Raw genomic sequence first — 24293 nt, forward strand, 5'->3', positions numbered from 1 at the left:
TTGGCACACTGTCCTGAACCTGAGGATCCTCAGAATTACAGGCCCAATTTCAGGCCGACTTGAGGAGTTGGTGTCTGATGACAGGCAAGTACCTACATGTGTCTTTCATTATTCCGTTGCCTTAGGAGATGGTGTTTAAGTTGGCAGATAGACTTATTGAAAGCAAAGCTTGTCGCTGGTGAGATTACTGACTTCACCAAAAAAAAAAAAAAAAAAAAAAAAGGATCAAATGCCAAGGGAGAGGGAGGGGAGTGTGTAGTATTTAAAAGTGTGGTGAAGCCATCAAGTTAACAAGAAAAAGTAGAATGAAATGTGGTTTCAATTTGTTGTACTGGGCTTGGGATGATAATGTTTCAATAGTAAACTGTAGGGGGAGAGAGAGAGAGAGAGTGTTTTCTGAATTTCAGAATCCTAGAAGTTATTTCGAAGGCTTAATTTGTTTCAGTCCCCAATTCTATACTATAGTAAATCAGTATTTTTTGCAGGACTTGCTGATGACGAGAACAAAGGTTAGCAGTTCCTAGGACGGAGGTCCCCAGCCTTTTTGTGGAAAGGAGCTACTTTTTATTTCCTGAAGCCTTGGTTCATGGGGCAGAGCGTCTTAGGAGTGTTGAATGACCCATCCTAACTCTTAGCAGTTCTTACCTATGCGACATCCCGCTGCCCTCCAGTGGCAGCTGCCAGACAGCATGGTAGCTGTACAATCTACCTCGTTTTGCTCTCCCTTCCTGAGCGTCCATCTTTCTGCTGCTTCTGGTTTGGCGTCTTTCCCCCAGATAGTACCCGACACAGTATTTGATGGGAAAACTTGACTCTATGTCTCGCTTCAGTAATTCAGGGTGAACGTGCATTTACTTACCTTGTCCCTTCTTCCTAGCAATACTAATTATTTATCTGCATTGCTGTTTTTCCTCCCCAAATTACTGATAATGTGCATACTTTTCTTTCTGTTTAAATTTTTTTAATTCCATCAAAGCAGTATAACATATACTTCCCATAAAACACTTTTTTAAAGAAGATCAACAAGGATTCTCTTACAGTTGAGAATTTATTTTCAATATACTCTTCCTTTGGAGGCACAAAATTGTGATCAATCGTGACTTTTCTTTCTGAAATGCAGTCTAGCAAATATATTTTGAGACATGGTAGAAATGCTGATAGATCCACTCAGTTCTAACGCTGTGTGCATACTTTTTCCTTGAATGTTTTTGTTTCCTTGGCTAAAGAATTATGGCTGGTGGTATTTCTGCTATAACTGGTATAGTTTTAATTCAAAGTGGGTCTTCACTTATATCTTTGTGTTTATGCTTTGAGCTGTGGTGTCCCAGTTCCCAAGTATGTTTCATGACACTTATCCTACATTTCAGACAAAGTTTTATGTGTCCCATAGGATTCGAGCTGGACTCGGAGAAAGAGCCAACTAGCAAATGGAATTATTCTGTCTTGTGAAAGGTTCCAGCCCTTTTAAAACGCGACTCAGAGAGAAAACAAATATTCTTGGGAAGAAACTGGGTTTGTTAGTACTTGGAGAGAAATTTTCGGAAAGGAAAGAACATTTCCCCTGGCCTCAGGAGCACATTCAATGTGAAATATTACTGTTTTTAAAAGAGTTAAATTTATCTTTGGGTCATTTATCTGACTTGAAAATAAATGGATCTAGTCCTTACTAAAAAAAAAAAAAAAAAGATACAGAATCCTGTCTTAAATAAAATGATAGTTCAGTAAATTAGGTGAGATGTTCTCAACATCAGCTCTTCACTGAAAACAGCTGGGACTTACGGAGGTGTTTTCAGAGATCTTCAGGAGTTGGGGAATGGACGAAATGTGGCAGAAGTTAGTTCTGACTGCACGCATTTGCCTTGTCCGAGCTCTTTATGGTGAATGAAGCGCGTGCTTCCTACTTCCTTGTAGTCAGATTCTGTCAGCAGTTGACTAAGCAGGTGGAAGGTTTATTTAGTCAGAGGAATGACTGAAAACAATGAAGTATAAACCCATCGATAGCCATTCCAAGAAAGAGCTATTAATGTCTTCTTTTTATTTTCCCACAAATCCCTTTTTTGGTTTGTTTTCGTAACCTTTCTAGAATCTTGAGTGATTTTGAAACGTTTGCCATTTGGTCATAAATGTGGCGAGTGAATGGGAGCCTGTACACTTGGACGTGATATAAAGCAGTTGACCCACCAGTGTTGGGGCGAGCTTCTGAGGATGGTTCTACGAATGCCCGCCCTTCTGGCACCGTCAGCAAGTAGGAAGTGGACCAGGAGAGATTTGCTCTCGACAAAAGAATGATCTGCGTCCTAACTCTAAACGTACACTGTGTAGATGTTGCAGTGTTTGGTATGGTCAGTTCCCTTCTCTGGTCCTCTCCCCTTTTTAATTAGGGTGGAAAATGGAAAGTTTACTCAACAGAATTTTGAGTGGAATTTTAGATTTGAAAAGGACTATAGGGATCATCTAGTCCAAATTGGAAAAAAAAAAAAAAGAAAATCCAAAGAGGATGAAAGATGTCGTGTTGGGATACTGGAATCTCTTCATAAAGTAGGAATCATCGTAAGGTGTTTTCATCTTAGACCTGTATCCAAAAGGGTATTTTTACAAAGACTTTGCTTTAGTGAAGTCTTCAGTTACAAAAATGGCCCTGGGTCAGGAATTCTAAGGACAGGGTTATGGGTATGTTTCCTGAACATGAGTTTAATATTTAAGTCATTCTTACCTTGGTGCTGGTCTGAATAGACTGATAATTGTTTGAGTTAGTCGCCATCTGTAACCTACTTTGTACAATTTTAATGTGATTTAAGGGAAGACACCCTTGGAAGTACTTAGCTATGGTTCATACCTATAATCAATCATGTTTCTTTTTTGGTCTTAAAACTTCATGTAATACAGAAAAGTAGATTGCATAAGTACAGTCTTTGTTTTTCAACGAGGCAAATGAAGCAGTATCTTAAATTAAATCAGGGTTTCCTGAGGTTCCGGAATCTTACTCCTAAATTTTCCACTGGGTAACCTCCAAATCCTTCTCTTGCCTCTGTCCCTAGTTGACATGAGTCAGGCCACGATTTGTACCACGAATGAATACGATGCTGCCCTGAGGCTGTACTTGCTGGGGAGAGAAATCCTTCAAGGGAAATAAACCTAGAATGGAATGTTAGTCTCTGGGTGGCTCCAGAAGCATTTTAGAGCTTAACTTCTGAGCTTCTAAAGGGGGTTGAAATTTAACAGCATCTAATTTTCTAAACTTACCAAAGGAGAATGGTATCGGCCTGTGATTTGCAAAGTACTCACTTTACAGTACTCTCAAAATTTTTGTCGGCTAAAAGCTTTTTCCGTGCCACAGATGTGGAAGGAATAGCCCACTCTTGCTGATAAAGGGAAGCTAGTGTTGAACGGGAACAAACAGTGAATTCAGGGCTTTTCCAGAGTCTTTGGAGGTATTCATTCTTGACCCAGCTATGTGCGAATAGCATCTTTATCCGGGTCAGCCTCTGATTCAGCCTCATCATCTACTTCAGCAATAGAGTAAACAAATGTCACTTGTTAGCTACTTCTTCCTGACCCTGACGGATCAAGCATTAATTTGAAGCCATGCTCCATGAAATAGTCCTTGGGGGAAATGGGTTAGTGATTTTATAAATGATAGTAGGGTTTGGGGAAAACACCTAAGCTTGCTTATAATGATTGTATGTATCTCCATTTTGATTCTCAGCCTCACTACTTTCATAGTATTCTTTTAGGATCCCAGCCTGACTTACCCACATTGCACTGCTTCTTATAACTTGGAAACTGAGGGCAAGAGAGAAACATGCCAGCTGTCGGTGTGAAGCAGCTACTCCCCTTCTAGCATTGGTGTCTGTGGTCTTTAATCACTCTTATAATGGAGAGATTATAATACACATGTTCATCAGAGTTCTTATGTCGACTGGAACATTATTTATGCTTTGCACAATTCCCAGGAGTGGTGCTTGGGACTTTGGTCTACAAGACATTTCACATTAAAATGCAGATAACATCTTCAAAATCCACAAAGACATGGGCTTTGCAGGCTTGGTAACTGAGTGCCTTTGTGGTGTGGTTTTATTCTTTTTTCTGAAGTACCTGGTTGCAAGTAGTGGGACACTGAACTCATAGGGACGTATTCACTAAATCTTTAAGACCAAGCAGCTGTTTATTCCATACAGCACATCATTCAAAACAACTTTGATGACCCCAGCTGGATGTTTTTCTGGTCTCAAATGATAACACCCTGAACTTATTTATTAACCCGGTCTTTCTCTGCCTCCCTTGACCATCCCCCTCTGCTTTTCTCTTTATCTAGTTTCTCTCTCGAGAATCAAAAAAAAAAAAAAAAAAAGAAAAAACATATAAGATCATTTTGTAATCTTTTAAGGGGTCTAGAAATTGAAGGCATTATTGTCACCTTTCTTTTACTGTTGTGGTGTGAAGTGGATTGTTGTTGAAGCGCTAACAGCCAGCATGGTTGGGCGTCTTAAATGATCATCTGCTCTCAGCTTTGCAAAATCCACCGTGAACTGGAGCATTTTAATGATCTTAATTAGACCCATTCTCATGATCCACTTCAGAGCAGAGTACTAAAGGACCATATATGTGGGTGTATGTTTTCAGAGAAGATTATACCTGGAATTCTATAGAAGAATTCTGCAAGCAGACCTTACTAAAATCAGCCGTGTCCCTCTGATGTGATACACGAAGCTTTGTCTGTCATTTCCATTTCAGTGTGATTGTTTATCAGACCCTTCCCTTATAAGAGACTGGTTTTTGAGCGGGGATGGGAGGGGCGGGGGGGGGGGAGTGGGGGAGTGAAGCGGGGTTGAAGTGGGTGGACGACAAGAGAGACCACGGGGCACTGAGTGGTCTCATGGCTTGGGGAGGAGGCTTAACAAGAGAGTGGGATAGTGGAGGAAGGAAAATATTGCCAAGTTGGGAAGAAGGTTTAGGAAGGGAAGATGGAGGCATTCAGGACAAGCCTCCTGGTTTTCAACTGTGTCGAGGCCTTGCCCTGTTGAAGAAGGTCAGTGCATCCACCAGGCCACTTGTAGCTTGATGCCCGGCCAGGTTGGGGTTGCACTTGTCCTGTGGTAGAGAGCGGCCTCCTCAGGGCATGGCTACACCTGGGAGAAGCAGGTGTGGTACGTAGGCCACTGCATAGTTCACAGTCTGAGCTGGGAGCCCCAGAAAGAGATGAGGGCTGCAGGGCCCAGCCAAGCCCGGCTCACCTCCGCATCCTGTCTCATCTTTCTCCTCTTCAGTATTTTGAATTATAAGAGCAAGTAAAGGGGTTCATAACTCAAGGAAATGTGATAGATGACAGTAGAAGCTGTCCCCAAAGTTCCGTCTACCTGCACATTTCACCCCCTCTCATCTACCATGCAGCCATTACCATGACGGAGTAACCCAATAATACAGGCCTGACCTTTAGTAATTTAATGTTGGTCCTTTCATGCCTTTGGCTTACTGTCTGTGAAAGACCCTAAAAGGGAGCAATGTAGTCTTGACAGTTGGGTAGGACGGGGAAGGGGGCTTTCACTGCTCTGTGAAGTTATGACACTTTTACTTGCATCCTGCAAAACAGTATTCTCCTTCCTTTGTTAGACTGTTTTTGCAGAACAGGTTAATTGACATTTTCAAACATTCACTGTATATGGTGTTACTTAGGGTTTTGCTTGTTTGTTTGGTTTGTTTTTTATTTTTTCTAACACCATAACATCTTTTTATTGTTCATCAGTAATCTCTGAGTTATTTATACACCATCTTCAGGTGCTGGGTAAGGAAAGATCTATTACTTATGGTTGCTAAAATCGTGGTGATACGTTACTTTAGGGTTTATATTCAGTATTGTTAACAGAAATAGATAACACAGTTGCTCAATTATTTTCAAACAGCAAGTTCGGTTCGTAACATTGTTCAGAGAGCACTTGAAAAGATCTTAGAAATGATCTTAGAAAAGATCTTAAGCCACTCCGTATAGTTTATGTCTAAGAGAACTGAGGTCCAGAAAGAGTCAACTTAGAAGAGTCCAACATTCATTCATCAAAAGGTTTTTTGTGTCAGGCACTTGACAAATCACAGGGTCCAGTGATTGACATCCTTGCTCTAGATCCCTGCCTAGAGACACCACCCAGTGGAAAAGAGGCAGAGGTGTCATTTGAACCTGAGTCAAGCTAATTCTAAAGTGATGCTCTTTCATGACATTAAGTAAACTGCCTCTTAATTAAGCACCTCAAATGGATCGTAATCTGTCCTAAGTTTCGTCTTCCAGTTGTCCTCTTAGAACAAAAATTCTTGAACATTTGGGGTGAAATGGACCTCTTTATAAATGCACTCAGTCAGTTGATCACATCCTCTGTGTCCTGGTACAGTGAGTTTGGGGCACATTCCAGGAGTGACCTCCCAAAGCCTATTCTCTTGGTGATCTTCAGCCACTTCCTTGAAATATGGGTTTACATCTGAAGTGAAGCTCCCCTGGCTGTATGGACCCAGTTTTACAAACCGCACACTTCCTCCTGAGAGCCAGTTTCCTAGGTATCACCATAAAGTAGCACATTCTACCAGAGTTTCACCTGCAGAGTCAAACCCTAAAACCATTCACATTGACACCTCAGAAGCCATGCTACCCTGATAAACTCTCTGTGTCAACTGCCTTACAAAGGGCAAACTCTTGCGAACCTCTGCTTAGCAGTTCAGGCATCGTGCCCCTCACTGCCTTCAGGCCTGGAGGCCTTATCCCAGAAGGAGCCCAGAGGTCTCAGCAGGACGCTCACTGCAAATTTCTGTTCTTTTCTCGTCCCCTTTCCTGAATCAGAAGTTTTGATTCAGTGCCTTTTAGCTCTTTCTGATGTTATCACGTCATCTGAGGTAGAAGCTGCTTGCCACTTCCAGCCTCTGCCACCCATAAAACATTTCACATTTGGAGAAAACAATAGCAGCTTGAGTTTTTAAAGGAAACAGCTTCTCTTCTGGGATCAAACTGAAAGCAGATATCTGAACTGTGAAACTTTTTTTTGTTTGTTTTTAAGAAGTATCTGGAGCTGGATTGAAGCGTCGTGTTCCATGTACTTGGACAAAGTCAAGTTTTAGGACTAGAAGCAGGCAGCATGGGCACCTGCTTCAGGAGAGACAGCCTTTGACAGCACAGTCTTCCTCTTACGTTTCTCCACCGTTGTCCACAGCCCTGTGTTTTAGCAGAAGTTTGAAGTCCAGAACACACTTACTGTTAAAACCCACACAGTCGACAAATAGTCTCCAAGGTTTCATAAGAATGGATACATTAAATTATATGTTCTGGAAAGAGCGGTTGTATTAGAAACTTTGAACATAAAGATGCTGGGCTGTAAAAAATACCCACATTGGACCATCTTATCAGAAAGAACACTCCCTAAGGTGCCTGCCTGTGCCTGTGAGAGTAGGTAGACATTTTGACCTCCGCCCTTTCATTCTGACTTCTGTTCATTTATCCTGTAGCAAATATCAGGCATGTTAACGATCCCAAATTTTATAAATGAAATTATTGCAGCTCGCGCTGCCAGGATGTGAACCTAAGCAGACCTCATATTTTCTGACTTAATAGCCAGACTGTAGCAGCCTTCCCTTGATAATGGAAGCTTCTGTCAGCTGCAGTCAGCAGCCTGTCTCTAACAGGAGGTACCCAGACACATTGAATGCAAATTTCAAGGGTAACTAGTAACAGATGGAGAGCCACCAGGTGAAGCAGTTTTACTAATCATGGCATTTCTGAAGAACCGACTTACAGGTCTGCCTAATGTCCTGACCCTAGGCCAGGCACTGTGATGGACACCAGGCTTCTGCTGCCTAGCCTTCCAGAAGGTTCTTAATGTATAATGAACCCTGCAGGTACCCCAGCTCCCAGTCAGCCTGGACTCAGTGCCTTCACAGTATGGTTAAAGCTGGTTGTACTCATTACACACTAAAAGTAAAGAACTCAGAACTCTTAATTGATCTTTTGGAATATAAGGAATATGGTTCTTTTTTGTATATCTTTTTTGTATTGATCCCAAAGCTAACGTCTTCTGCAGATAACCAAATTCACACTGAGACAAACTGAAGGCTGTCCTTCTAGGGCTGTGCTGCCCAGTACAGGGTCCACCAGCCACATGTCACAGTCACGTGTGGGAAATGCGGCTAGTCTAAATTGAGATGTGCTGTGAGTGTAAAAAAAGAAATGAAAAATGTCAAATAGCTCATTGATAACTTTTATACTGATCATATTTTGAAGTGATAGTACTTTGGATATATATTATTTAAAAAAGGATTAAACTTTCCTCTGTTTCTTTTTGCTGGTAACGTGGCTATTAGAAAATTTTAATGTATATGGCTTACATTTGGACCCCACCATCAAAGGTACTGAAAGCCATCTTTCTCTGAATTTCTGGTATAAACTCAACTATTTTGCATATTCTGTTGGATTTCTTTTCATGTATATCTGTGTCTTTTCTTCCAAAATGAACTGTTACCTGGTCAAAGACAGGACCTTGGAAATGGTCCATCTCATACTGTGATTTTCAGCGATGGAGAGGGTGAGTGTTCGCCATGCCTGGGGAGTTCTCTCCTTTGTGGGACAGAGCACATATGCTCAACATCCTGTAGAATATCATAGAATTCAAACAATGTGGTTAATAGGGGCATGGGCCAGTCAGGGAGTGCTGTTCTCTCTCTCTCTGTTTTTTAAATATTTATTTATTTAAAAATATTTTTTAATATTTATTTAATATTAATTATTAATATTTATGCTGGGTCTTCGTTGTGGCATGCAGGATCTAATTCTCTCACTAGGGATTGAACCTGGGTCCCCTGCATTGGGAGTGCAGAGTCTTAACCACTGGACCGCCAGGAAAGTCCTTAGGGAGTGCTGTTCTCTCTCTCTCTCTTTTTTTAATATTTATTTATTTAAAAATATGTTTAATATTTATTTAATATTTAATATCAATTATTAATATTTATGCTGGGTCTTCGTTGTGGCATGCGGGATCTAATTCTCTCACTAGGGATTGAACCTGGGTCCCCTGCATTGGGAGCACAGAGTCTTAACCACTGGACCACCAGGAAAGTCCTTAGGGAGTGCTGTTGAACTCTCTGCTTTCCAGGTCTGTCCTTTGACTGGAGAACTCTCGTCAGCTTTGCTTTTTTCCTAACTCTATGGTCTGGCTCTTGGCCACCCCAGTTTCCGGAGTAGTGCACTGGGCTGCACCAAGGAAAGGTGCAGTCTTTAAAGAAAACATGTGCCCTATGGCACTCAGAGGGAATGACACACAATTAGTACAGAAGGATCCCTTGCAAGGAAGGTGCCGTCTTGTTCTCTAAACCCCTCTCAGTTAAGTCCTGGCTCTGACTGGAGCAGCTGTGTGAGCCTGGACAAAGCACTTAACCTCTCTGAGCCTCAGTTTTCTCCTGCGTAAAATGGGGATGCTGATAGAACCTTCCTCATAATCTAATAATTTCAGTAAAGCAATTTAGCACAGTACCTGACACATCACAAATGTTACCCGTTATTATTATTACTATGGTGGTAATGAGAGCCTCAGCTACTACGGGCAGTCTTGAATGTTTTATTCCTGGTCTTGTGCGATTTGGGATTATTCCTACTGCCACATTTTTGAGAATGAATTATTTTTCAAATGACTGAATGGCCAGTCCCAGTCCCAAGTCCAGAGGTTGTACTGGCCTTGGGACTGCTCTGTTCCCCAAACCCGAAGATCTAGGGTTTGGGGAACAGAGCAGTTTCCTCTGAGTATCTAATTCACCCCTTTACCTCTTTCATCACTGATATTTGTACTCACTGACTGCATAGCATAGATCACCAGCTCATTTTGCATGGACCCGCCCATCTCTTAGAACCCAGCCGGTCATTGGGCGGAAATCTCAAGATGTTGAAAGGAACTGCATTGACAAGCAACTTGATTCAGAAACTCAGAAGACGGTGAACAGGAGAAAACTCCCTGTAGGAGAAATCACAGGTGAAGTAGAAAGAGCAGGGCCCTTGGATTCAGACAGATGTGGGTCGTGGTATGTGCCCTGGCAAACACTAGTCAAGCGATCTTGCCGTAGCCATCTAACCTCTCCCGAGTCTTCCCCACGTACACAATGAGACCGATGGACTTTGCAAGGCTGTTACCATGACTCAAGGAAATGGCCTAAGGGACTAGAGCAGTATCTAGGCCAGTGACTGCTCAGCCCTCCCGCCTTCCTCACTTGGCCTGACCCTCACTCTCCATTTCCTGATCTGCCCTCCCCCCACCCCCCTAAACCATGGTATATAGAAGCCAGTTAGTGTTACATTCCCTGACTTGTAGCAGCCATGGCTTTGGAGTACATTTAAGAGCATGTGGTTACTTGTCTTCCGTTAGATCCATGTACAGAAATGTGAGAAAGGTTTTAGTTCTTTTGAATTTACTGTTCATTCTGGCAAAGCGAAAGTTTATATCTCACTTAAAAACACTTTCAAAAAAGTTTCCCCTTCCCTGTTAGAAATTGTAAACTATCTTAATGAAATATAACTAAATTTTGCCGTTTTCCCACTTACTTAATTTATTGAATTTATCCCCCCCCCATATTTGAAGTAAGTTGTTGCTTGATGCCAACACCAGCCATCCCCAGGTGCCTGTGATTTTTGCCAGCTTTGCAACAATATGGTGGCTAAAGGGAATATAGAATTATTTTTAGAGTAATTCATGATTAAATGCAATTTAGTATTTTATATTGGCCATGTGATCTCCTTGACGTTAATCTTCAAATCATGGAATTTTAAGAACTAGAAATTATTTTAGAACTTCTTATCTAAACTTTACCACTTCAAGACCCAGAGATATTAAATGTTTTCCCCAAAGTTCCCCAATCTGTTATTGCCAGATCTAGAACTCATGTCCTTACCTATCATCTATTTCTTTTTCTACTATGGCACAGTGGCTTTTCAATTGTTTTTCATATGATAGAATAATAATCCTGCATAGGTATGGCATTTAATAGAGTTTTTTTTTTTTTTTTTTTTTTTTGCGGTACGCAGGCCTCTCACTGTTGTGGCCTCTCCCGTTGCGGAGCACAGGCTCCGGACGCGCAGGCTCAGCGGCCATGGCTCACGGGCCCAGCCGCCCCGCGGCATGTGGGATCCTCCCGGACCGGGGCAGGAACCCGTGTCCCCTGCATCGGCAGGCGGACTCTCAAACTGCGCCACCAGGGAAGCCCAGCGCTTTTTTTTTTTTTAAACAGAAGTCACAGAAAGGATGCAATGTGTTAAAAGACCCTGATTTTTAGTTTCTCCAATAGATTACATTCAAGTAATAGCCAAAAAGTATTTTACAGACTAAAATTAAAGTCTTTAGTCTTTAAAAGGCTAATGCAAAAAGTGACCAATGGGGGGAAGCTAATACAGCCTTTTGGATTAATTAGCTTAACTTCGCCTAGCCCCTTTTAAAGAATTACCCAAGCTCCTGTTGAAGCCAGCAAAAAACATCTGTTGACTTATTTATAGCCACAATTTCTAAGAAGCATATTCTATAGCAGATGAAAAAGTAGTTGACAGCTCATAATTCATAAAGTTACTGAGGCCTAATCTAACAGAACAAAATGTACAAAACTCGCTCCCGTGGTTCAGGCCCTATCACTTCCCTTTTAACTGAAGACAGAAGTGGTGCAACAAAGTGAAGCATAGGTTGCTCTGGTGGTTAAGAAAGAGGTGACTGGGTCCTTTTGTTCATTAACAACATCCCAGGTATTGCAATATCTCCATTGTAGGAAACCAGCATTTTTCTGACCATTCCCACTTTTCACTGGAAGTTTGAACAGGGTGCGACCTACAGATTGTTACCAACGTATTTTCTATCAAGAATCTGAAGGGTTGATGAAAATGACTGATTGAATACTTCTGTATCTGGGGCAAGCTTAACTTTTTTCTTCATTCGTTTTCTTTGACCACTTGTTATATTTGACATAGCCACTATGATATAGTCAGCCCTGCTGAATTTTAAGCAATTATAAAAATACACCCACTCCTCAGATGTCACCTATCTATATTTTTTAGCTCACTTCTGATCATCTTTTTGGAAACATAGTCAGATATCTTTCTAAAATCAATATGTTTAATATTTTGCTTCTGGTCTAGACAGGAAATCCTGTCTATCACAGTTTTTTTTTTTTAAAAAAGGTAGATTAGTCTGGTACAAATAAGTCTTATAGCATAGTACTATTTATTACCCTGTGCTTTTTTTTGAGAATGTAATGATATGATCCAACTGCTGCCCAAATTGACCCATCTAAAATTGTTATCTTTAAAAAGAAAATCATATCCAGAACATGTCCATGGATTTCTTTAGCTGAGAGGTGAATAGCCTCTTGTTCATTTCACTGTTGGTTTTTGTACATTGTGAGATGAGAGAATTTATTAGCCCACAAGAATTACTCACATTTGTCTGAGGTAGTGAAAGTATTGCTCTGTTTTTTAAAAACTCTGATCCCTCACACGATTGTTAATGGTTGTGTTTACCTTTGTCTCACAATTGCTACCCTTTATTGTATATGTGTTTAAAAAACATTTAATCAAAAAGTAGGATTAAATACTATCTTCCCTTCTTAGTTTTCTGTGCTAGCTGATAGGGAATTTTCTATTCGGTTATTTTCAGGCCCCTTGTCTTTCTCGCCTTTATTTTCTTTTTCTTTCCAATCCTATAGACACGTCATCTTTTTCCTTTTCTCTGCCTCTTTGATCATGAGCATTTTAACTCCCTTCATATACTTATTAAGCATATCGTATTAATATTTCATTTTGGAGTCTTTGAAATGTAAGTTACTGTATATATATATATATATATATATAATATTTTTTTGGTACATTTTTTGCTGGGCCCTTTCTGCATCTGATGATTAACGAAAATAAGTCCATTTGTACCTTGCTGAAAGTGATGTTAGCCAGCTATATTTAGCTTAACAAAACCCATTACATCCTTGGGGAAGAATGTGCTTAGTTTAGCCTTATGAGAAAATATTTAATAAATGCTGTCCTGAAAATATTTAGCCTGGCTGAGTGGACTGGCAAGAGTTGAATCCTGATAAAGCCGAGGTGATGGCGAGAAGCCAGCCCTCCAGTCCAAGCTCAGGTTGAACAAACGCACCTCTTGTCACTAAGGGTTGTAGCTGTGGGTGTCTCCTGTTGCCAGGTGCTTCACCATCAGTATCCTGCAAAGATTTTCCACCCCCTTCTCATGGCTCCAGAATGGCATCATGCAGCAGGTCTGCCTAAGGAGGAAATGAGGTTCACGGAGCGGTTTTATGGCCAGCTTGGAAGCTGATCTGTTCTTTAAAATCCTAGCTTTACCACGGACTGCTGGCATGTCTTTGACCAACTTGCTGAACTTAGCCTCAGTTTCCTCCTCTGTAAAATGGGGACAATTACAATACCACACAAGGTTCTGCACACGAAATGAGATAAAGCACACAAAGCATTGAGCAGTTTTCAACACTTATTGTTCAATACTATCAGTAGTATTGGGAACTAATACTGCTAGTAGATGGGAACTATCAGTAGTAGTAGTACTAGTAATAATGTGTTAGGTCAGCCTTTCTAATACATCCTTGCCTTCCCGCCACCATCCGCCTACCCACTAAATTTAAAGAGCTGAGTTTTCTTGAACGTGGCAAGGTAGGAAAAGCTCTGATGTGGACATCAGAACTGAGTTCTAGCCCTTGGCCTGAACTTCTGTGGGACCTTGGGCAAGTTGTGACCCACGCAATCTCACCCCACACCGTGGTCCACAGATGCACAGAGCAGTAGTAATAAGGTCACACTACTTGGCCTGCGTTTTGCTGGTGATCTTTAACTGAAGCCTTCCATCAGCCAGAACCTTGGAAGAGAAGAAAAATGCTAATCTCTCTCTTTTGGTATCTAATTGGGTATAATAGCAGATCTAATTAAGGTTGATAGCCAGACCCTCTGAGTTAGGCAGCCTCACTTGCCTGACACATGTTTAGATGTTGGGCCACGGGATCTGGTATAAGATCAGCCCATGAAGCCAGGACATTTAGGCAGCAAGTTATCATCAGTGTGGAGGTTAATCGTTGGGAGTCTGTCTCCCACAGAGATCTGGATTTCCTCTCTCTGATTGGTGGATTCACTCTTAATCCTTGCTACTCAAAGTGTGGTCTGAGGACCAGCAGCCTGGGCATCACCTGGGAGCTTGCTGCAAATGCAAAATCCTGAACCTCACCCTGATCTACTGAATCAGGTTATTAATCCACATTAAAGTTTAGGAAGCACTGCCCTAAACATCTGCTCTTGGGAGTATTCTGTCTGGCACAGAGGATGTTTACTAAATACTGGTAGAATTTGTATTTGGCATTAATTTTTTTCTAGATTTACAGCTTCTTTCCTCTCTTTGGGTACAACATGTTGATGTGTTAGGTAGCTCGGATTGCCATGACAAAATACCATATCCTGGGTGGCTTAAACAACAAAAATTGGTTTTCTCAGTTCCGTTCATGTGGCAGGTCTGAGATCCAGGTGCCAGCATGGTTGAGTTCTGGTGGGGGCCCTTACCTGGCTTGCAGACAGTGCCTCATTTTGTGTTCTCATGTGGCAGAGAGAAAAAGAGGAAGCTCTCTGGTGTCTCTTCTTATAAGGGCACTAATCCCATCATGATGGCCCCCACCCTCATGATGTCTACTTAATTACCTCCCAAAGGTCGCATCTCCAAATACACTCACATTGGGAGTTAAGGCTTCAACATGTGAATTTGGAGGGATGCAGTTCAGTCCACGGCACCCGATTTCTACACCTTACTTTGAGATGCATCCAAAAAAGTAAGATGGGCTGATGGAAAGATATGTAATAAATATAGTAAATATTTAAATATAGTAAATGTTAATTATAGAGTCTAGGATGAGGATATATGGACATTCACTGTACAGTTCTTTCTGGTATGTTCACAATTGTCAGAGAAAAAGCCCTGCTCTTTCTTTAGAACAGAATCTGGTGGTTCTTTTTTCTGATTTCCATCCGGGCTTTCTTAAAACTGCCTCACTGGACAGCCTTGCCTCTTTGGCAGTGCCCCCCTCTGCCCGCTCTCCTTGGTCAGCCAATGTCCTGCTTCTTCGCTGTTAGTTAGTGAGGTTCCAGCCTCCACTGAAATGCTTCTTTCTGGTCTCTGGTTTCCCCAGTAGTGTCCTTCTGTCCAGTTTCTCTCTTACCTCCGCCCTCTCCTGATCAGAGTATCCTTCAATTCTTGTGAGATTGGGGTTTCTCAAGTTAACATTGGAAGAGGCTTCTGTATTGTTTTTAAGCATTTCTACCATTTTCTGCCTTTGACGGTGAAATCTGCTGTCAGATAAAAGTGGGAGGGAAGTGAGTGCCATGCTCTGCCCCTAGGGAGAGAGCATGGCTCACCTGGGGCCCCAACCTCCCTCTTGTTGTTCATGGGGCTCCCATTGTTTTCTCTTTATGACCTTAATTATCTGCAGTTCAAGATGTTTTCTAGTGACGGGTGATGTACTGACTTGTATATTTGGGGAGAAGCTCAAAAGCTCGTGTTATTAGGGTCGTTTTACTTGAACACACCAGAAAGTACTATGGCTGCCCACTTGTAGGGTGGGGCATCCAGTATCTGTGTGTCATGTGACACCCTTGCCACAGTTACCCTTAAATTAGCCTTGGTGTGAAGTTCGGGGAAACTTATCACAGGTTTCTCTCCTTGACTGGGACTTGTAGACTCTGGTGGAGAGAAACAGGTCCAGGCTGAACTCAGGGACACTATTCATGAGCTTTGTGACCAAATGACTTAATTTCTCTCTGTCTCCCCACCTTTAAATTGAGGGTGATAAGGAACTGCTATGAAAAATAAGCGAAAGCATGTCCGTAAAATACTGAGTGTGGAGGTGTGAGTCCTCATTGATGTTCAGTAATAGTCATGCACCCAAGAAACTCAGGGCCCATTGGGTATGTGTCACATGATTTTCCCTTCTTTCCTTCCTTTTTGGGGCCTCTCAGTCACACTTCATACAAAATCTTTCTAAGCCAACAGACCAAAGGATCAACTTCCCTTATAAACCATTAGCCTCCGAAATCCCGGGGACTCAACTATAAATTATTTTCCTGGTGGGGAGAGGTGGGTGTTCCCTTCTCTTCCCCATTTATCTCCTGCCCAGAATCTTAATTTGCTGTATGCTGTAAATTGTAATCTTTAAGTCAGACTCCAATTTAGGTGATAAGCATCACAATTAGGCTAGCCTGTCAAAAGATTAAGTGTAATCTTGCATTTCAATCTCCACGCAGAGGCTTTAGCGAGGCCATCAGAAGCGAAGCTGTAATGTCTGCTTATGTTTAATAAAGTCTTTGCCTGCTGTTTGTTTCCTGTATAGTCTCTTGTCTAGAAATAAATTAAATGGGCAGAGGATCTCAGATCCCTTTCATTTGTTTTTAAGCTGTGAAGCAGAAGAGATAAACGGGAGAAGATAAACTTAAAGATATTAAAGACTAATTAGTTTAGGGTGTCTGAAAAGATCTGCAAACTTCTTGTTTAAATCTGTTGACAACTCTTATTAATTCCCTCTGACTAGTTATCCCTGAAAATAGTGTAGTTATGGCTGAAGATTTACTTTCACATCTACTCTTTCTACTCCCATTTTCAGTTGCCCCTATTTTTTTTCCTTCCTTCTCCTGCAAAAGAAAACTCCTTGTTTCCACCAAGTTCAACATCCTTCCAACTTCATCTTTCCTTTACATTCAGAAAACTGGAGTATAATAACTCAAATAGATAGTCCTTATAGGAGAAAGTGCAATGTATTGAAAATCATGTGATAATTTAAATATGAGTTCTGAAAAGATATTAAGTGTTTTTATATGTAGAAAGGCAAAATGCAGATGTCTACCCTAATTAAGTGTTTCCTGTTTGCCACCTTAAAAAAGTATTGAGAATTCTTTCTGTCTTATAATAATTTCTGGTGTTAAAATTTGCCATTGCAATTGGGTATTTTAAAAATCTGTAAATAATAATGAAAAAGAGTACATGAATAAGTCTCAATTAATAATAGCTACCCATTAGTTTGTGCTTGCTACATTCTAGGCACTGTGCTTACCCATGTTTGTTGATACAGTATTCATTTAATCCTGGTTACACTTAAAATTATTCCCATTTTACAGATGAAACTGGGATTCAAGTTAATTAGCATACCCAAGATTACACTCAGTAAGTGGCAAAACTAAGATTAAAACCCAGGTCTCTTTGGCTTTAAACCTGTGTTTTTAACAATTTCTCTACTGCTGATTAAACAGGTGTGTTCCAAAATTAAGGAACTCATAATTGGTGGTGGGGGGGTGTTTTTTTGGGGGGGCTTTGTTTCAGTTTTTAAGTGCATTATCTTAGCCAGCATTGGTTATGGCTTTGCCCATAGAACTTAAGAAGTTTAAACCTTCAGAGTATTAACCGTTATAAGCATAAAGTATGAACATGTTTATAAGGCTTATTTAAGAAAAGTATAGGGATTTGCTAGATTTTTGCCCACCAGAATGTCCATTTTTCATTTGAAAGAATGAGAGAGACTGTGTTAGGCAGGACTGAAGTTTTGATTCAGCTACAATTTAACAGACAAGCATCTTGATTTAATATTGATCCACACTTTGCACATACTTTCTTTTCTGTGTATTTGTATTACATTTTAAAAGGTAAGTGGCAGCTTTTCATGTACGTCCAAGCTGCTTCCATCAGTAATGGAATACTTGGCTTGGGCAGTCTCTGGAGTCCCAGAATTTCAGCTTAAACTTTTCCATTCGTCCCTTCCAGGCACTAACTCTAAAATATCCTTTTTTATGGAGAAGGCCTCCAAAAGGTGTAGCTGTGTGCTGGTTTCATCTTGCACTTTGTAGCGCGTTGGCACCATTTAACGTGAGGCATGCCACCGTCTCCCACACACCACTGGTGCCCAGGGACTGTTCAGGCCTGTCCATGTGAGTGATTTGGGAAGGGCGTAAGTCGGGAGAGAAGGCTCTCTTCTGTGTGACTCGTTGTCACCAGGGCAAAGGGGGAAAATAGAACTAGTGGAAAATGCAGCACTTATGATGTGTCATCAAAAATTCTTTCTACAACCTGGGACACCTACTTCATTGGTGTTCCTGTTAAAGGCTGATTCCTCTCTTTTTTTGAAACAATACACGTCTTGGCTTCACCACTGCTTTTAGACCCTTTTGCTGTTCTTTCTTATCTTCTTTCTCCTTAAGTAATACTGATTTCTTTTGCTGAAAAGTGATTCAGCTAAGTGAAAAACTGGTGTTGGCTTGTCGTCGAGGAATCTAAAGTTCACCCAGTTTTAAGAGTGGACTTGGCTCTCCAGACGTGTACACTGGCTACAGCAGGATTCAAAACCCAAAAAACATTCCTCATTCAGATATAAAAATCTGTCTGAAAGGTGAAATCAAATGAGAATTTACATGTAAACTTGATGAGGATCATGCTCTGCTAATTTGTGTTTTGTTTAATAGCCACCATGTCTGATCTCTACATTTTGTGTGTGTGTGTGTGTGTCTCTCTCTGTGTGTGTGTGTGTGTGTGTGTGTGTGTGTATATATATATATATATATATATATATATATATATATATTTAGTTCCATTATGTTTTAGTTTATTGAACTGTATGATGTGGTACTTTATCATGGACTTTTCAAAGAAGAACTTGCCAAATTTGGTACTTCCTAGCAATTGTCATTTCCTGTTGGAATTTTTTAAAATGGGATCTAACGGAAGCGTAAATATTGACCTTGTGTATTTAATAAAAGTAAAGGAATCGTTGATTTTAGGATTATTGAAATAATTAATATTTTGCTTTAGAATGCTTTTTAGACTTTCACTGTTAATTGATCCTATTGCCCGAAATAGAAAATGTGAACTTTAAAAGCTTACTGGGTGAAGCTTCCACATCCCATATGTTTAAATATTTTAAAGGGGAAATGGATTGAATCATAGATATTGTACTAGAGAATAGGAAATCCTTGAATTGTTATTTTAAAAAACCTTGTCTCTTTGTAAAATTTACCTTTTAAAACTCCCGTTGAAAAACTTTGATCAGTTATGATGCTTTATACATTGGGGTAATAAGCTTTGTTCAATATTAACAAAATTCAGTGATAAATTCACTCGATGTGTTACAAAGGAGTACCTGTACTTCCTAATGTATATGTCTAGTTTTTATCTTTTTAAAGTATTCTGGGGTGTACTTTGAGAAAAATGTCGTTATAGATACCTGATAGCCATCACAATGCTTTTTAGAAACTTCATGTAGTACTTGTATGAGTGAAAGAAATGATATTTTGCAGCTCAGGATGTGCTGCATGGAAAGTAAACTACCATGTTTTGCCAAAGAAACATTGAAAGGACTAAGGAAAGGCTTTTTTTCCCCCTCCTTCTTCAAGCTGAAGTGAAGAAATAAGAGTGGCAGAAACAATTTTATATGTAGTATTTGCCAACCCAGTAATATAACAACTCTTGGGTGCATATTTCAGTCACAATTAGGTGAAATCTTTAATTATCACTTAATTTAACTTTCATATTTGCCTGCAGAAATGACTGTGTTGATAAGATTCTGAAAGGAGATAAACCTTTATTAAGTAATTCCATTTTTAGTTGCCAACTTTAAGGGTTTTTTTTTTCATTTTTTCATTCAAAAAAATGCCTGTGTAATTTATGAGGGAAGGAAAAGAACAACGAGGCGTGTTAGTTGGATGAGTGTCGTGTGGATATGTGGGTTCATGCATTTACTGTTTAATCTTTAGCTTTTTGCATTTGGCTGTGCTGAGATCTGTAAGTTTGAGAGGGCTAAGAAGAGAAGCTACAGTGAGTCCCAATTAATAATATTTCTTTACAATATATCTCTACCTTTATGTTTCCCTTCTGTTACATGTGCTGATAGGATGATATTTCATTTTGCTCAGTGTAGAAGGCATCTATGAGGGAGGCTATTTTTGTGAGCTGATAATCTAAGGCAAAGGGAAGTAGTTTATAACGTATCAGAGGAATGAGATGCTGTGCTCTTTCATTTTATAGTATTCCTTTTTTTATTTTACAGTGCTTTTAACTAAAAAAAACTATGAAACTTTCAAGATATTTTTTATTAAAGTATAGTTGATTTACAATATTGTGTTTCAGGTATACAGCACAGCGATTCAGTTTCATATATATTCTTCAGATTCTCTTCCCTTATAGGTTATTACAAAATATTGAGTCTAGCTCCCTGTGCTGTGCAGTAGGTCCTTGTTGGTTATCTATTTTATATATAGTAGTGTGTATATGTTAATCCCAACCTCCTAATTTATCCCTCCCCCCACCCCAAGATATTTGTATTTTTAAGTGCTTTTCGGGTATACTCATATTTTAACAGATTTGGGCGACGTCATTGCTGGATTTTTTCAGGCAGGGGGTGGGGGTCACCCGCATGGATTTGCTTATCATGTACAGCATGTCCTAAAACTTACTACTAACCCAAAACAGATGACTAGCTCCATTCCTGGATATTCTGATTCTGGGGGTTTGTAGTCATACCCAGCATTCTGTCTTCCTGGCAAGTTCTCCAGATGACCCCTAGGCACAGGCCAGTGGGGAAAGCACCAGTGAGATGAAGTGTCCATTCAGCTCTCTGCATCGTGACTGTCTGGCAAGTCAGTGGCGTATCTGTCCTGCTTTCATGAAGTGCGAAATGTGTTCAAGTGCTGTTGCAGTAGGACAAAGTGGCCCAGGAAACTCAGTGATAAATTTTGTGTGCCCTGCGTTCAGATGTTGATAAGCCCCGTGTCCAGATGCCATGTCCTCTGGGACAGCTTTTAGTGGGGTCTTTGCAGCACGAAGTCAACTCAGGAATCTTTCATCTGTTGCTGACAAAACTTGCCCTTGCTCAGGCTATAGGACTGCGCTCTTCAATAGTGTGGCCACTAGCTACATACAGCTATCTCATTTTAAATGACGACAATTAAAAATTCACTTCCTCCGTTGCAATAGCTACATCTCAAGGGCTCAGGAGCACTTGCTGGGTAGCACAGCTAATAGAACATTTCCATCATCACAGAAAGTGCTTCTGGAGAGTGCTGCTATAGGATTTTCTTCCATAACGTAGCTCTTCTCCTTTTATCCTGGGTACTTGGAATGGCTAATAGCGTTAGGTGGCAAGATCGCGTTACTGTCTATCTCAGGAAATAGTGCCACCTAAAAGGGTCTTCTGCTACAGGGTCTGGGTTTCCGAAATGACGTAAATCATACTTAATTCTCTAAGGTCCAGATTTAACATAATCTTACTTGACTATTGTCTTGTGAATCTGTTGTTCTTCTGTTCTGACTCACTGTTAGAAAGATGGGCTTCGTTAGAAATGTGCTTATTTAACATGATATATGGCTTATAATAAAAATCACACCACTAAAATCTCATTGAAACAAAATTGTCAGTATTTAGTCTTTCTTATTAGATTATATTAACTATTCCTAGGTGAGAGTATATACACAGCATTGAACCTTAAGTGTCTGCAGATCAATAAATGGCTGATAAACAGACTGCACATGTAGGTATTTTCATGAAGGCTGTCATTTTACCTATATTTTGCACTTTGAGAAATTTGAGATGAGTATATTTAGCTCCCTCTTCTGGTATATTATGAGAAAAATATTTGTACTTTACTTTCGTATATTTTTGGGGTGAAAATACAGTTATCAGTGTTATGTTGAAGGGCATTATTTGTGTCATCCAATTAGACTTTTGTTTTCCTTTGTATCATTTGGTAAAACATGTGAATAAAAGCATGGAAACAAGTTCACGAAAGCATCACATTTCTGAAGATGTTAACTGACCAAAACATATGTAAGCAAATAAAGGCTTTTCAAGAGCAGGTCCATGGGGATTTAATTTGAGTCTCACGTGGCCAGGGAGCATTTGTACTGGCTTCGGATCTGATATTAAGCCCACCCCGCCATTTGTGGGGCGTGGGGCAAAAATACAGAAGGAAGGCCAAGCCTGTATCTAAATATTTTAGAGTTATAAACCATATATTGATTGTTAACAGACTGTTCAGTAAGATACGTTCCATTCTCCTCCCTGGGAAGTTACTTCTTCACAATGACCAGCAAGCTAGATTTGTATTTAGAGTTCTTGGGTTCTCAGTTCTGCCTGAGAGTGTGGTGATATGGGGAGAGCTGGTTCCCAGCCCACCGCTGGCTTGGCCCTGCGCTGCCAGGACCTTTGCACGTCCAGACTCCGTTCCATCCTGATCCCCACTCCCCACAGCCCTCGCCCACTCCCCAGGTCCAAAGGGGCACCCCTGCCGGGAGGTCTGCCCTGGGGAGGATGGACCTGGGGAAGAGGCCCGCGAGGCCACTGGGGCAAGGGATTCCAAGCTTCTGGGAAGTGTTCTGAGTGTGTCCTAGGAGAGAAGCAGTGGGCGTGTCCCCTTGGCCCCCCAAACTCATCACACTGTGGGAAGAGGCACAGCTGGGGGGCGGCCCGCAAGGAGCCTCCTCAACACAGGGCCCAGCACGGGCTCCCTCTCGTTCCGGCCTGAGGCTGCTGCCATCCCAGTAGGACTACATGACCTTGTGTTCTAGTCATCTTCACTGATGTTTGCTGCGTTGGATTACCCCCGATTAAACGTAACCGCACAATTGTGTTTATTTGCAGCTTCGACTCTTCCAGACCTTGCAGAGCAGTTCGCCCCTCCTGACGTTGCTCCACCGCTTCTCATCAAGCTAGTGGAAGCCATTGAAAAGAAAGGTAATCCAGCTGGTAGAGGAGTCGGTTAACGGGTTATGGCCTGATTTCGTGGGTGTTATCACTTGTATTTGTCTCATGGACGTTCATTAAATACACTCCTTGCCACCTGTGCTGGACCCACGAGCTATTTGTTGCAGCGACCTGGGGAGATAATCTTGGTCTGACTTCTGACTCTACACTAACATGTAGTTATTGCATGGAAACTGTTAACTTCTCCCTATTTTAATAAAGAGAATTAACTTGCTCCTCAGGGGCCAGGTGATGTTGCCAAAATTATTGACATGCCATAAGATGAACAGTAGGAGTTGACTTCCAGGAATATTTGGTACACATCTAGAATAGACACTGGATGGAAACTGGAATGTCTCTCTGGCCGCAGGCTCACACATTCTCCAGAGAGCTGTGTTTTGCATACTCAGTCTGTTTTGTGTCCTAGGTCTGGAATGTTCAACTCTATACAGAACACAGAGCTCCAGCAACCCAGCAGAATTACGACAGCTTCTTGATTGTGGTGAGTGTCACAGAGCTAGAAATGCACATGGGAAAGGCGATTCTTACCTTTCTGTTTCAGGTAAAGCACAAAACATGTGAGCTTAACTGTGCAACATTCGCAGTTTGAAGGGAGCTCAGAAACATGCACACTTCCCTCTGCCCTGTTATGGTAAGAGGGCAGACCTCTGATGTTTGTCTCCTGAGTTGGGGTGTGTGCGCCTGCCTGCCTGCAGGTACTTGGCTGTCATCACAGCCATGAGCCCCTGGGTGCTGTAGAAACTGCAGAGGAGAGAAGCATCTTGGGATTTCTCTGCCTCTGCTTGTCTGCCATCTTTCTCTGACCCTGCCATTGGCTACATCTAATTCATCTGGACCAGTTAAAAAATTATTTATAAGTCTATGTCATTTAACAAAGGTCTCTTCTGACCTTTCCCCTTTTCCTTTTCTCTCTCTTTTTCCTTTTCTTTTCCCTTTCTTTCTGTCTTCCTTCCTTGCTTGCTTGCCTTTTCATGCCATATTTACATCAAGTAACATCATGATATTGTTATCTACTGTAATGTGCTGGTAAACCAACTCTCTGGGGGGGGGGGGGAAAGCATTTACCTACTTCTGTGGTGTAAATCTTCTCACCGTGGTTAATTTCAAGCTACCAATGTGTCATCACTGAACTCTTGGGAAGAATTGTGAACCAGTACAAGTCGGCTGAAGCACACCATTGGTTAAATGACGTCAATTAATTTAACCAAGTGGTGGCTTTATTATTTGTCCCTGCCCTCCTTTGCCATACAGAATAAAACTGTACAAATGTAAATTTACTGGCCATCATTCTAGCAAGTCATCTGCTACATCAACTTCTAGCATCTCTCAGACCCTTCATTCCCTCCCAGTACTTTTCTTTTTATTGATAATTTTTTGCCTCACACTATTTTAACTGAATTTGGGTGTTTGAAACAAAGGGAGTGAAACCCAGTTTTGGAAGAAGCACCTTCAGGCGTGCAGTTATGCAAAGAATGCCCACATGACATTTAATAAACGAAAAAGTTTGAAGT

General features: G+C 41.0%; 1 protein-coding gene across 4 annotated transcripts in view; it reads left to right on the forward strand.

Moving 5' to 3' along the window:
- Window positions 1-24293, forward strand: part of PIK3R1 (phosphoinositide-3-kinase regulatory subunit 1) — an 86917-nt gene that overhangs the window by 35669 nt on the left and 26955 nt on the right. For all 4 annotated transcript variants that reach the window (XM_067730873.1, XM_067730877.1, XM_067730874.1 and 1 more), the window contains exons 3-4: window positions 22660-22752; window positions 23189-23263. In XM_067730873.1, the coding sequence (XP_067586974.1) occupies window positions 22660-22752; window positions 23189-23263 (168 nt within the window). The remainder of the gene's footprint in view (window positions 1-22659; window positions 22753-23188; window positions 23264-24293) is intronic.

This window comes from Pseudorca crassidens, chromosome 3 (assembly GCF_039906515.1).
Source record: "Pseudorca crassidens isolate mPseCra1 chromosome 3, mPseCra1.hap1, whole genome shotgun sequence".
In the NCBI taxonomy this organism is placed as follows: domain Eukaryota; kingdom Metazoa; phylum Chordata; class Mammalia; order Artiodactyla; family Delphinidae; genus Pseudorca; species Pseudorca crassidens.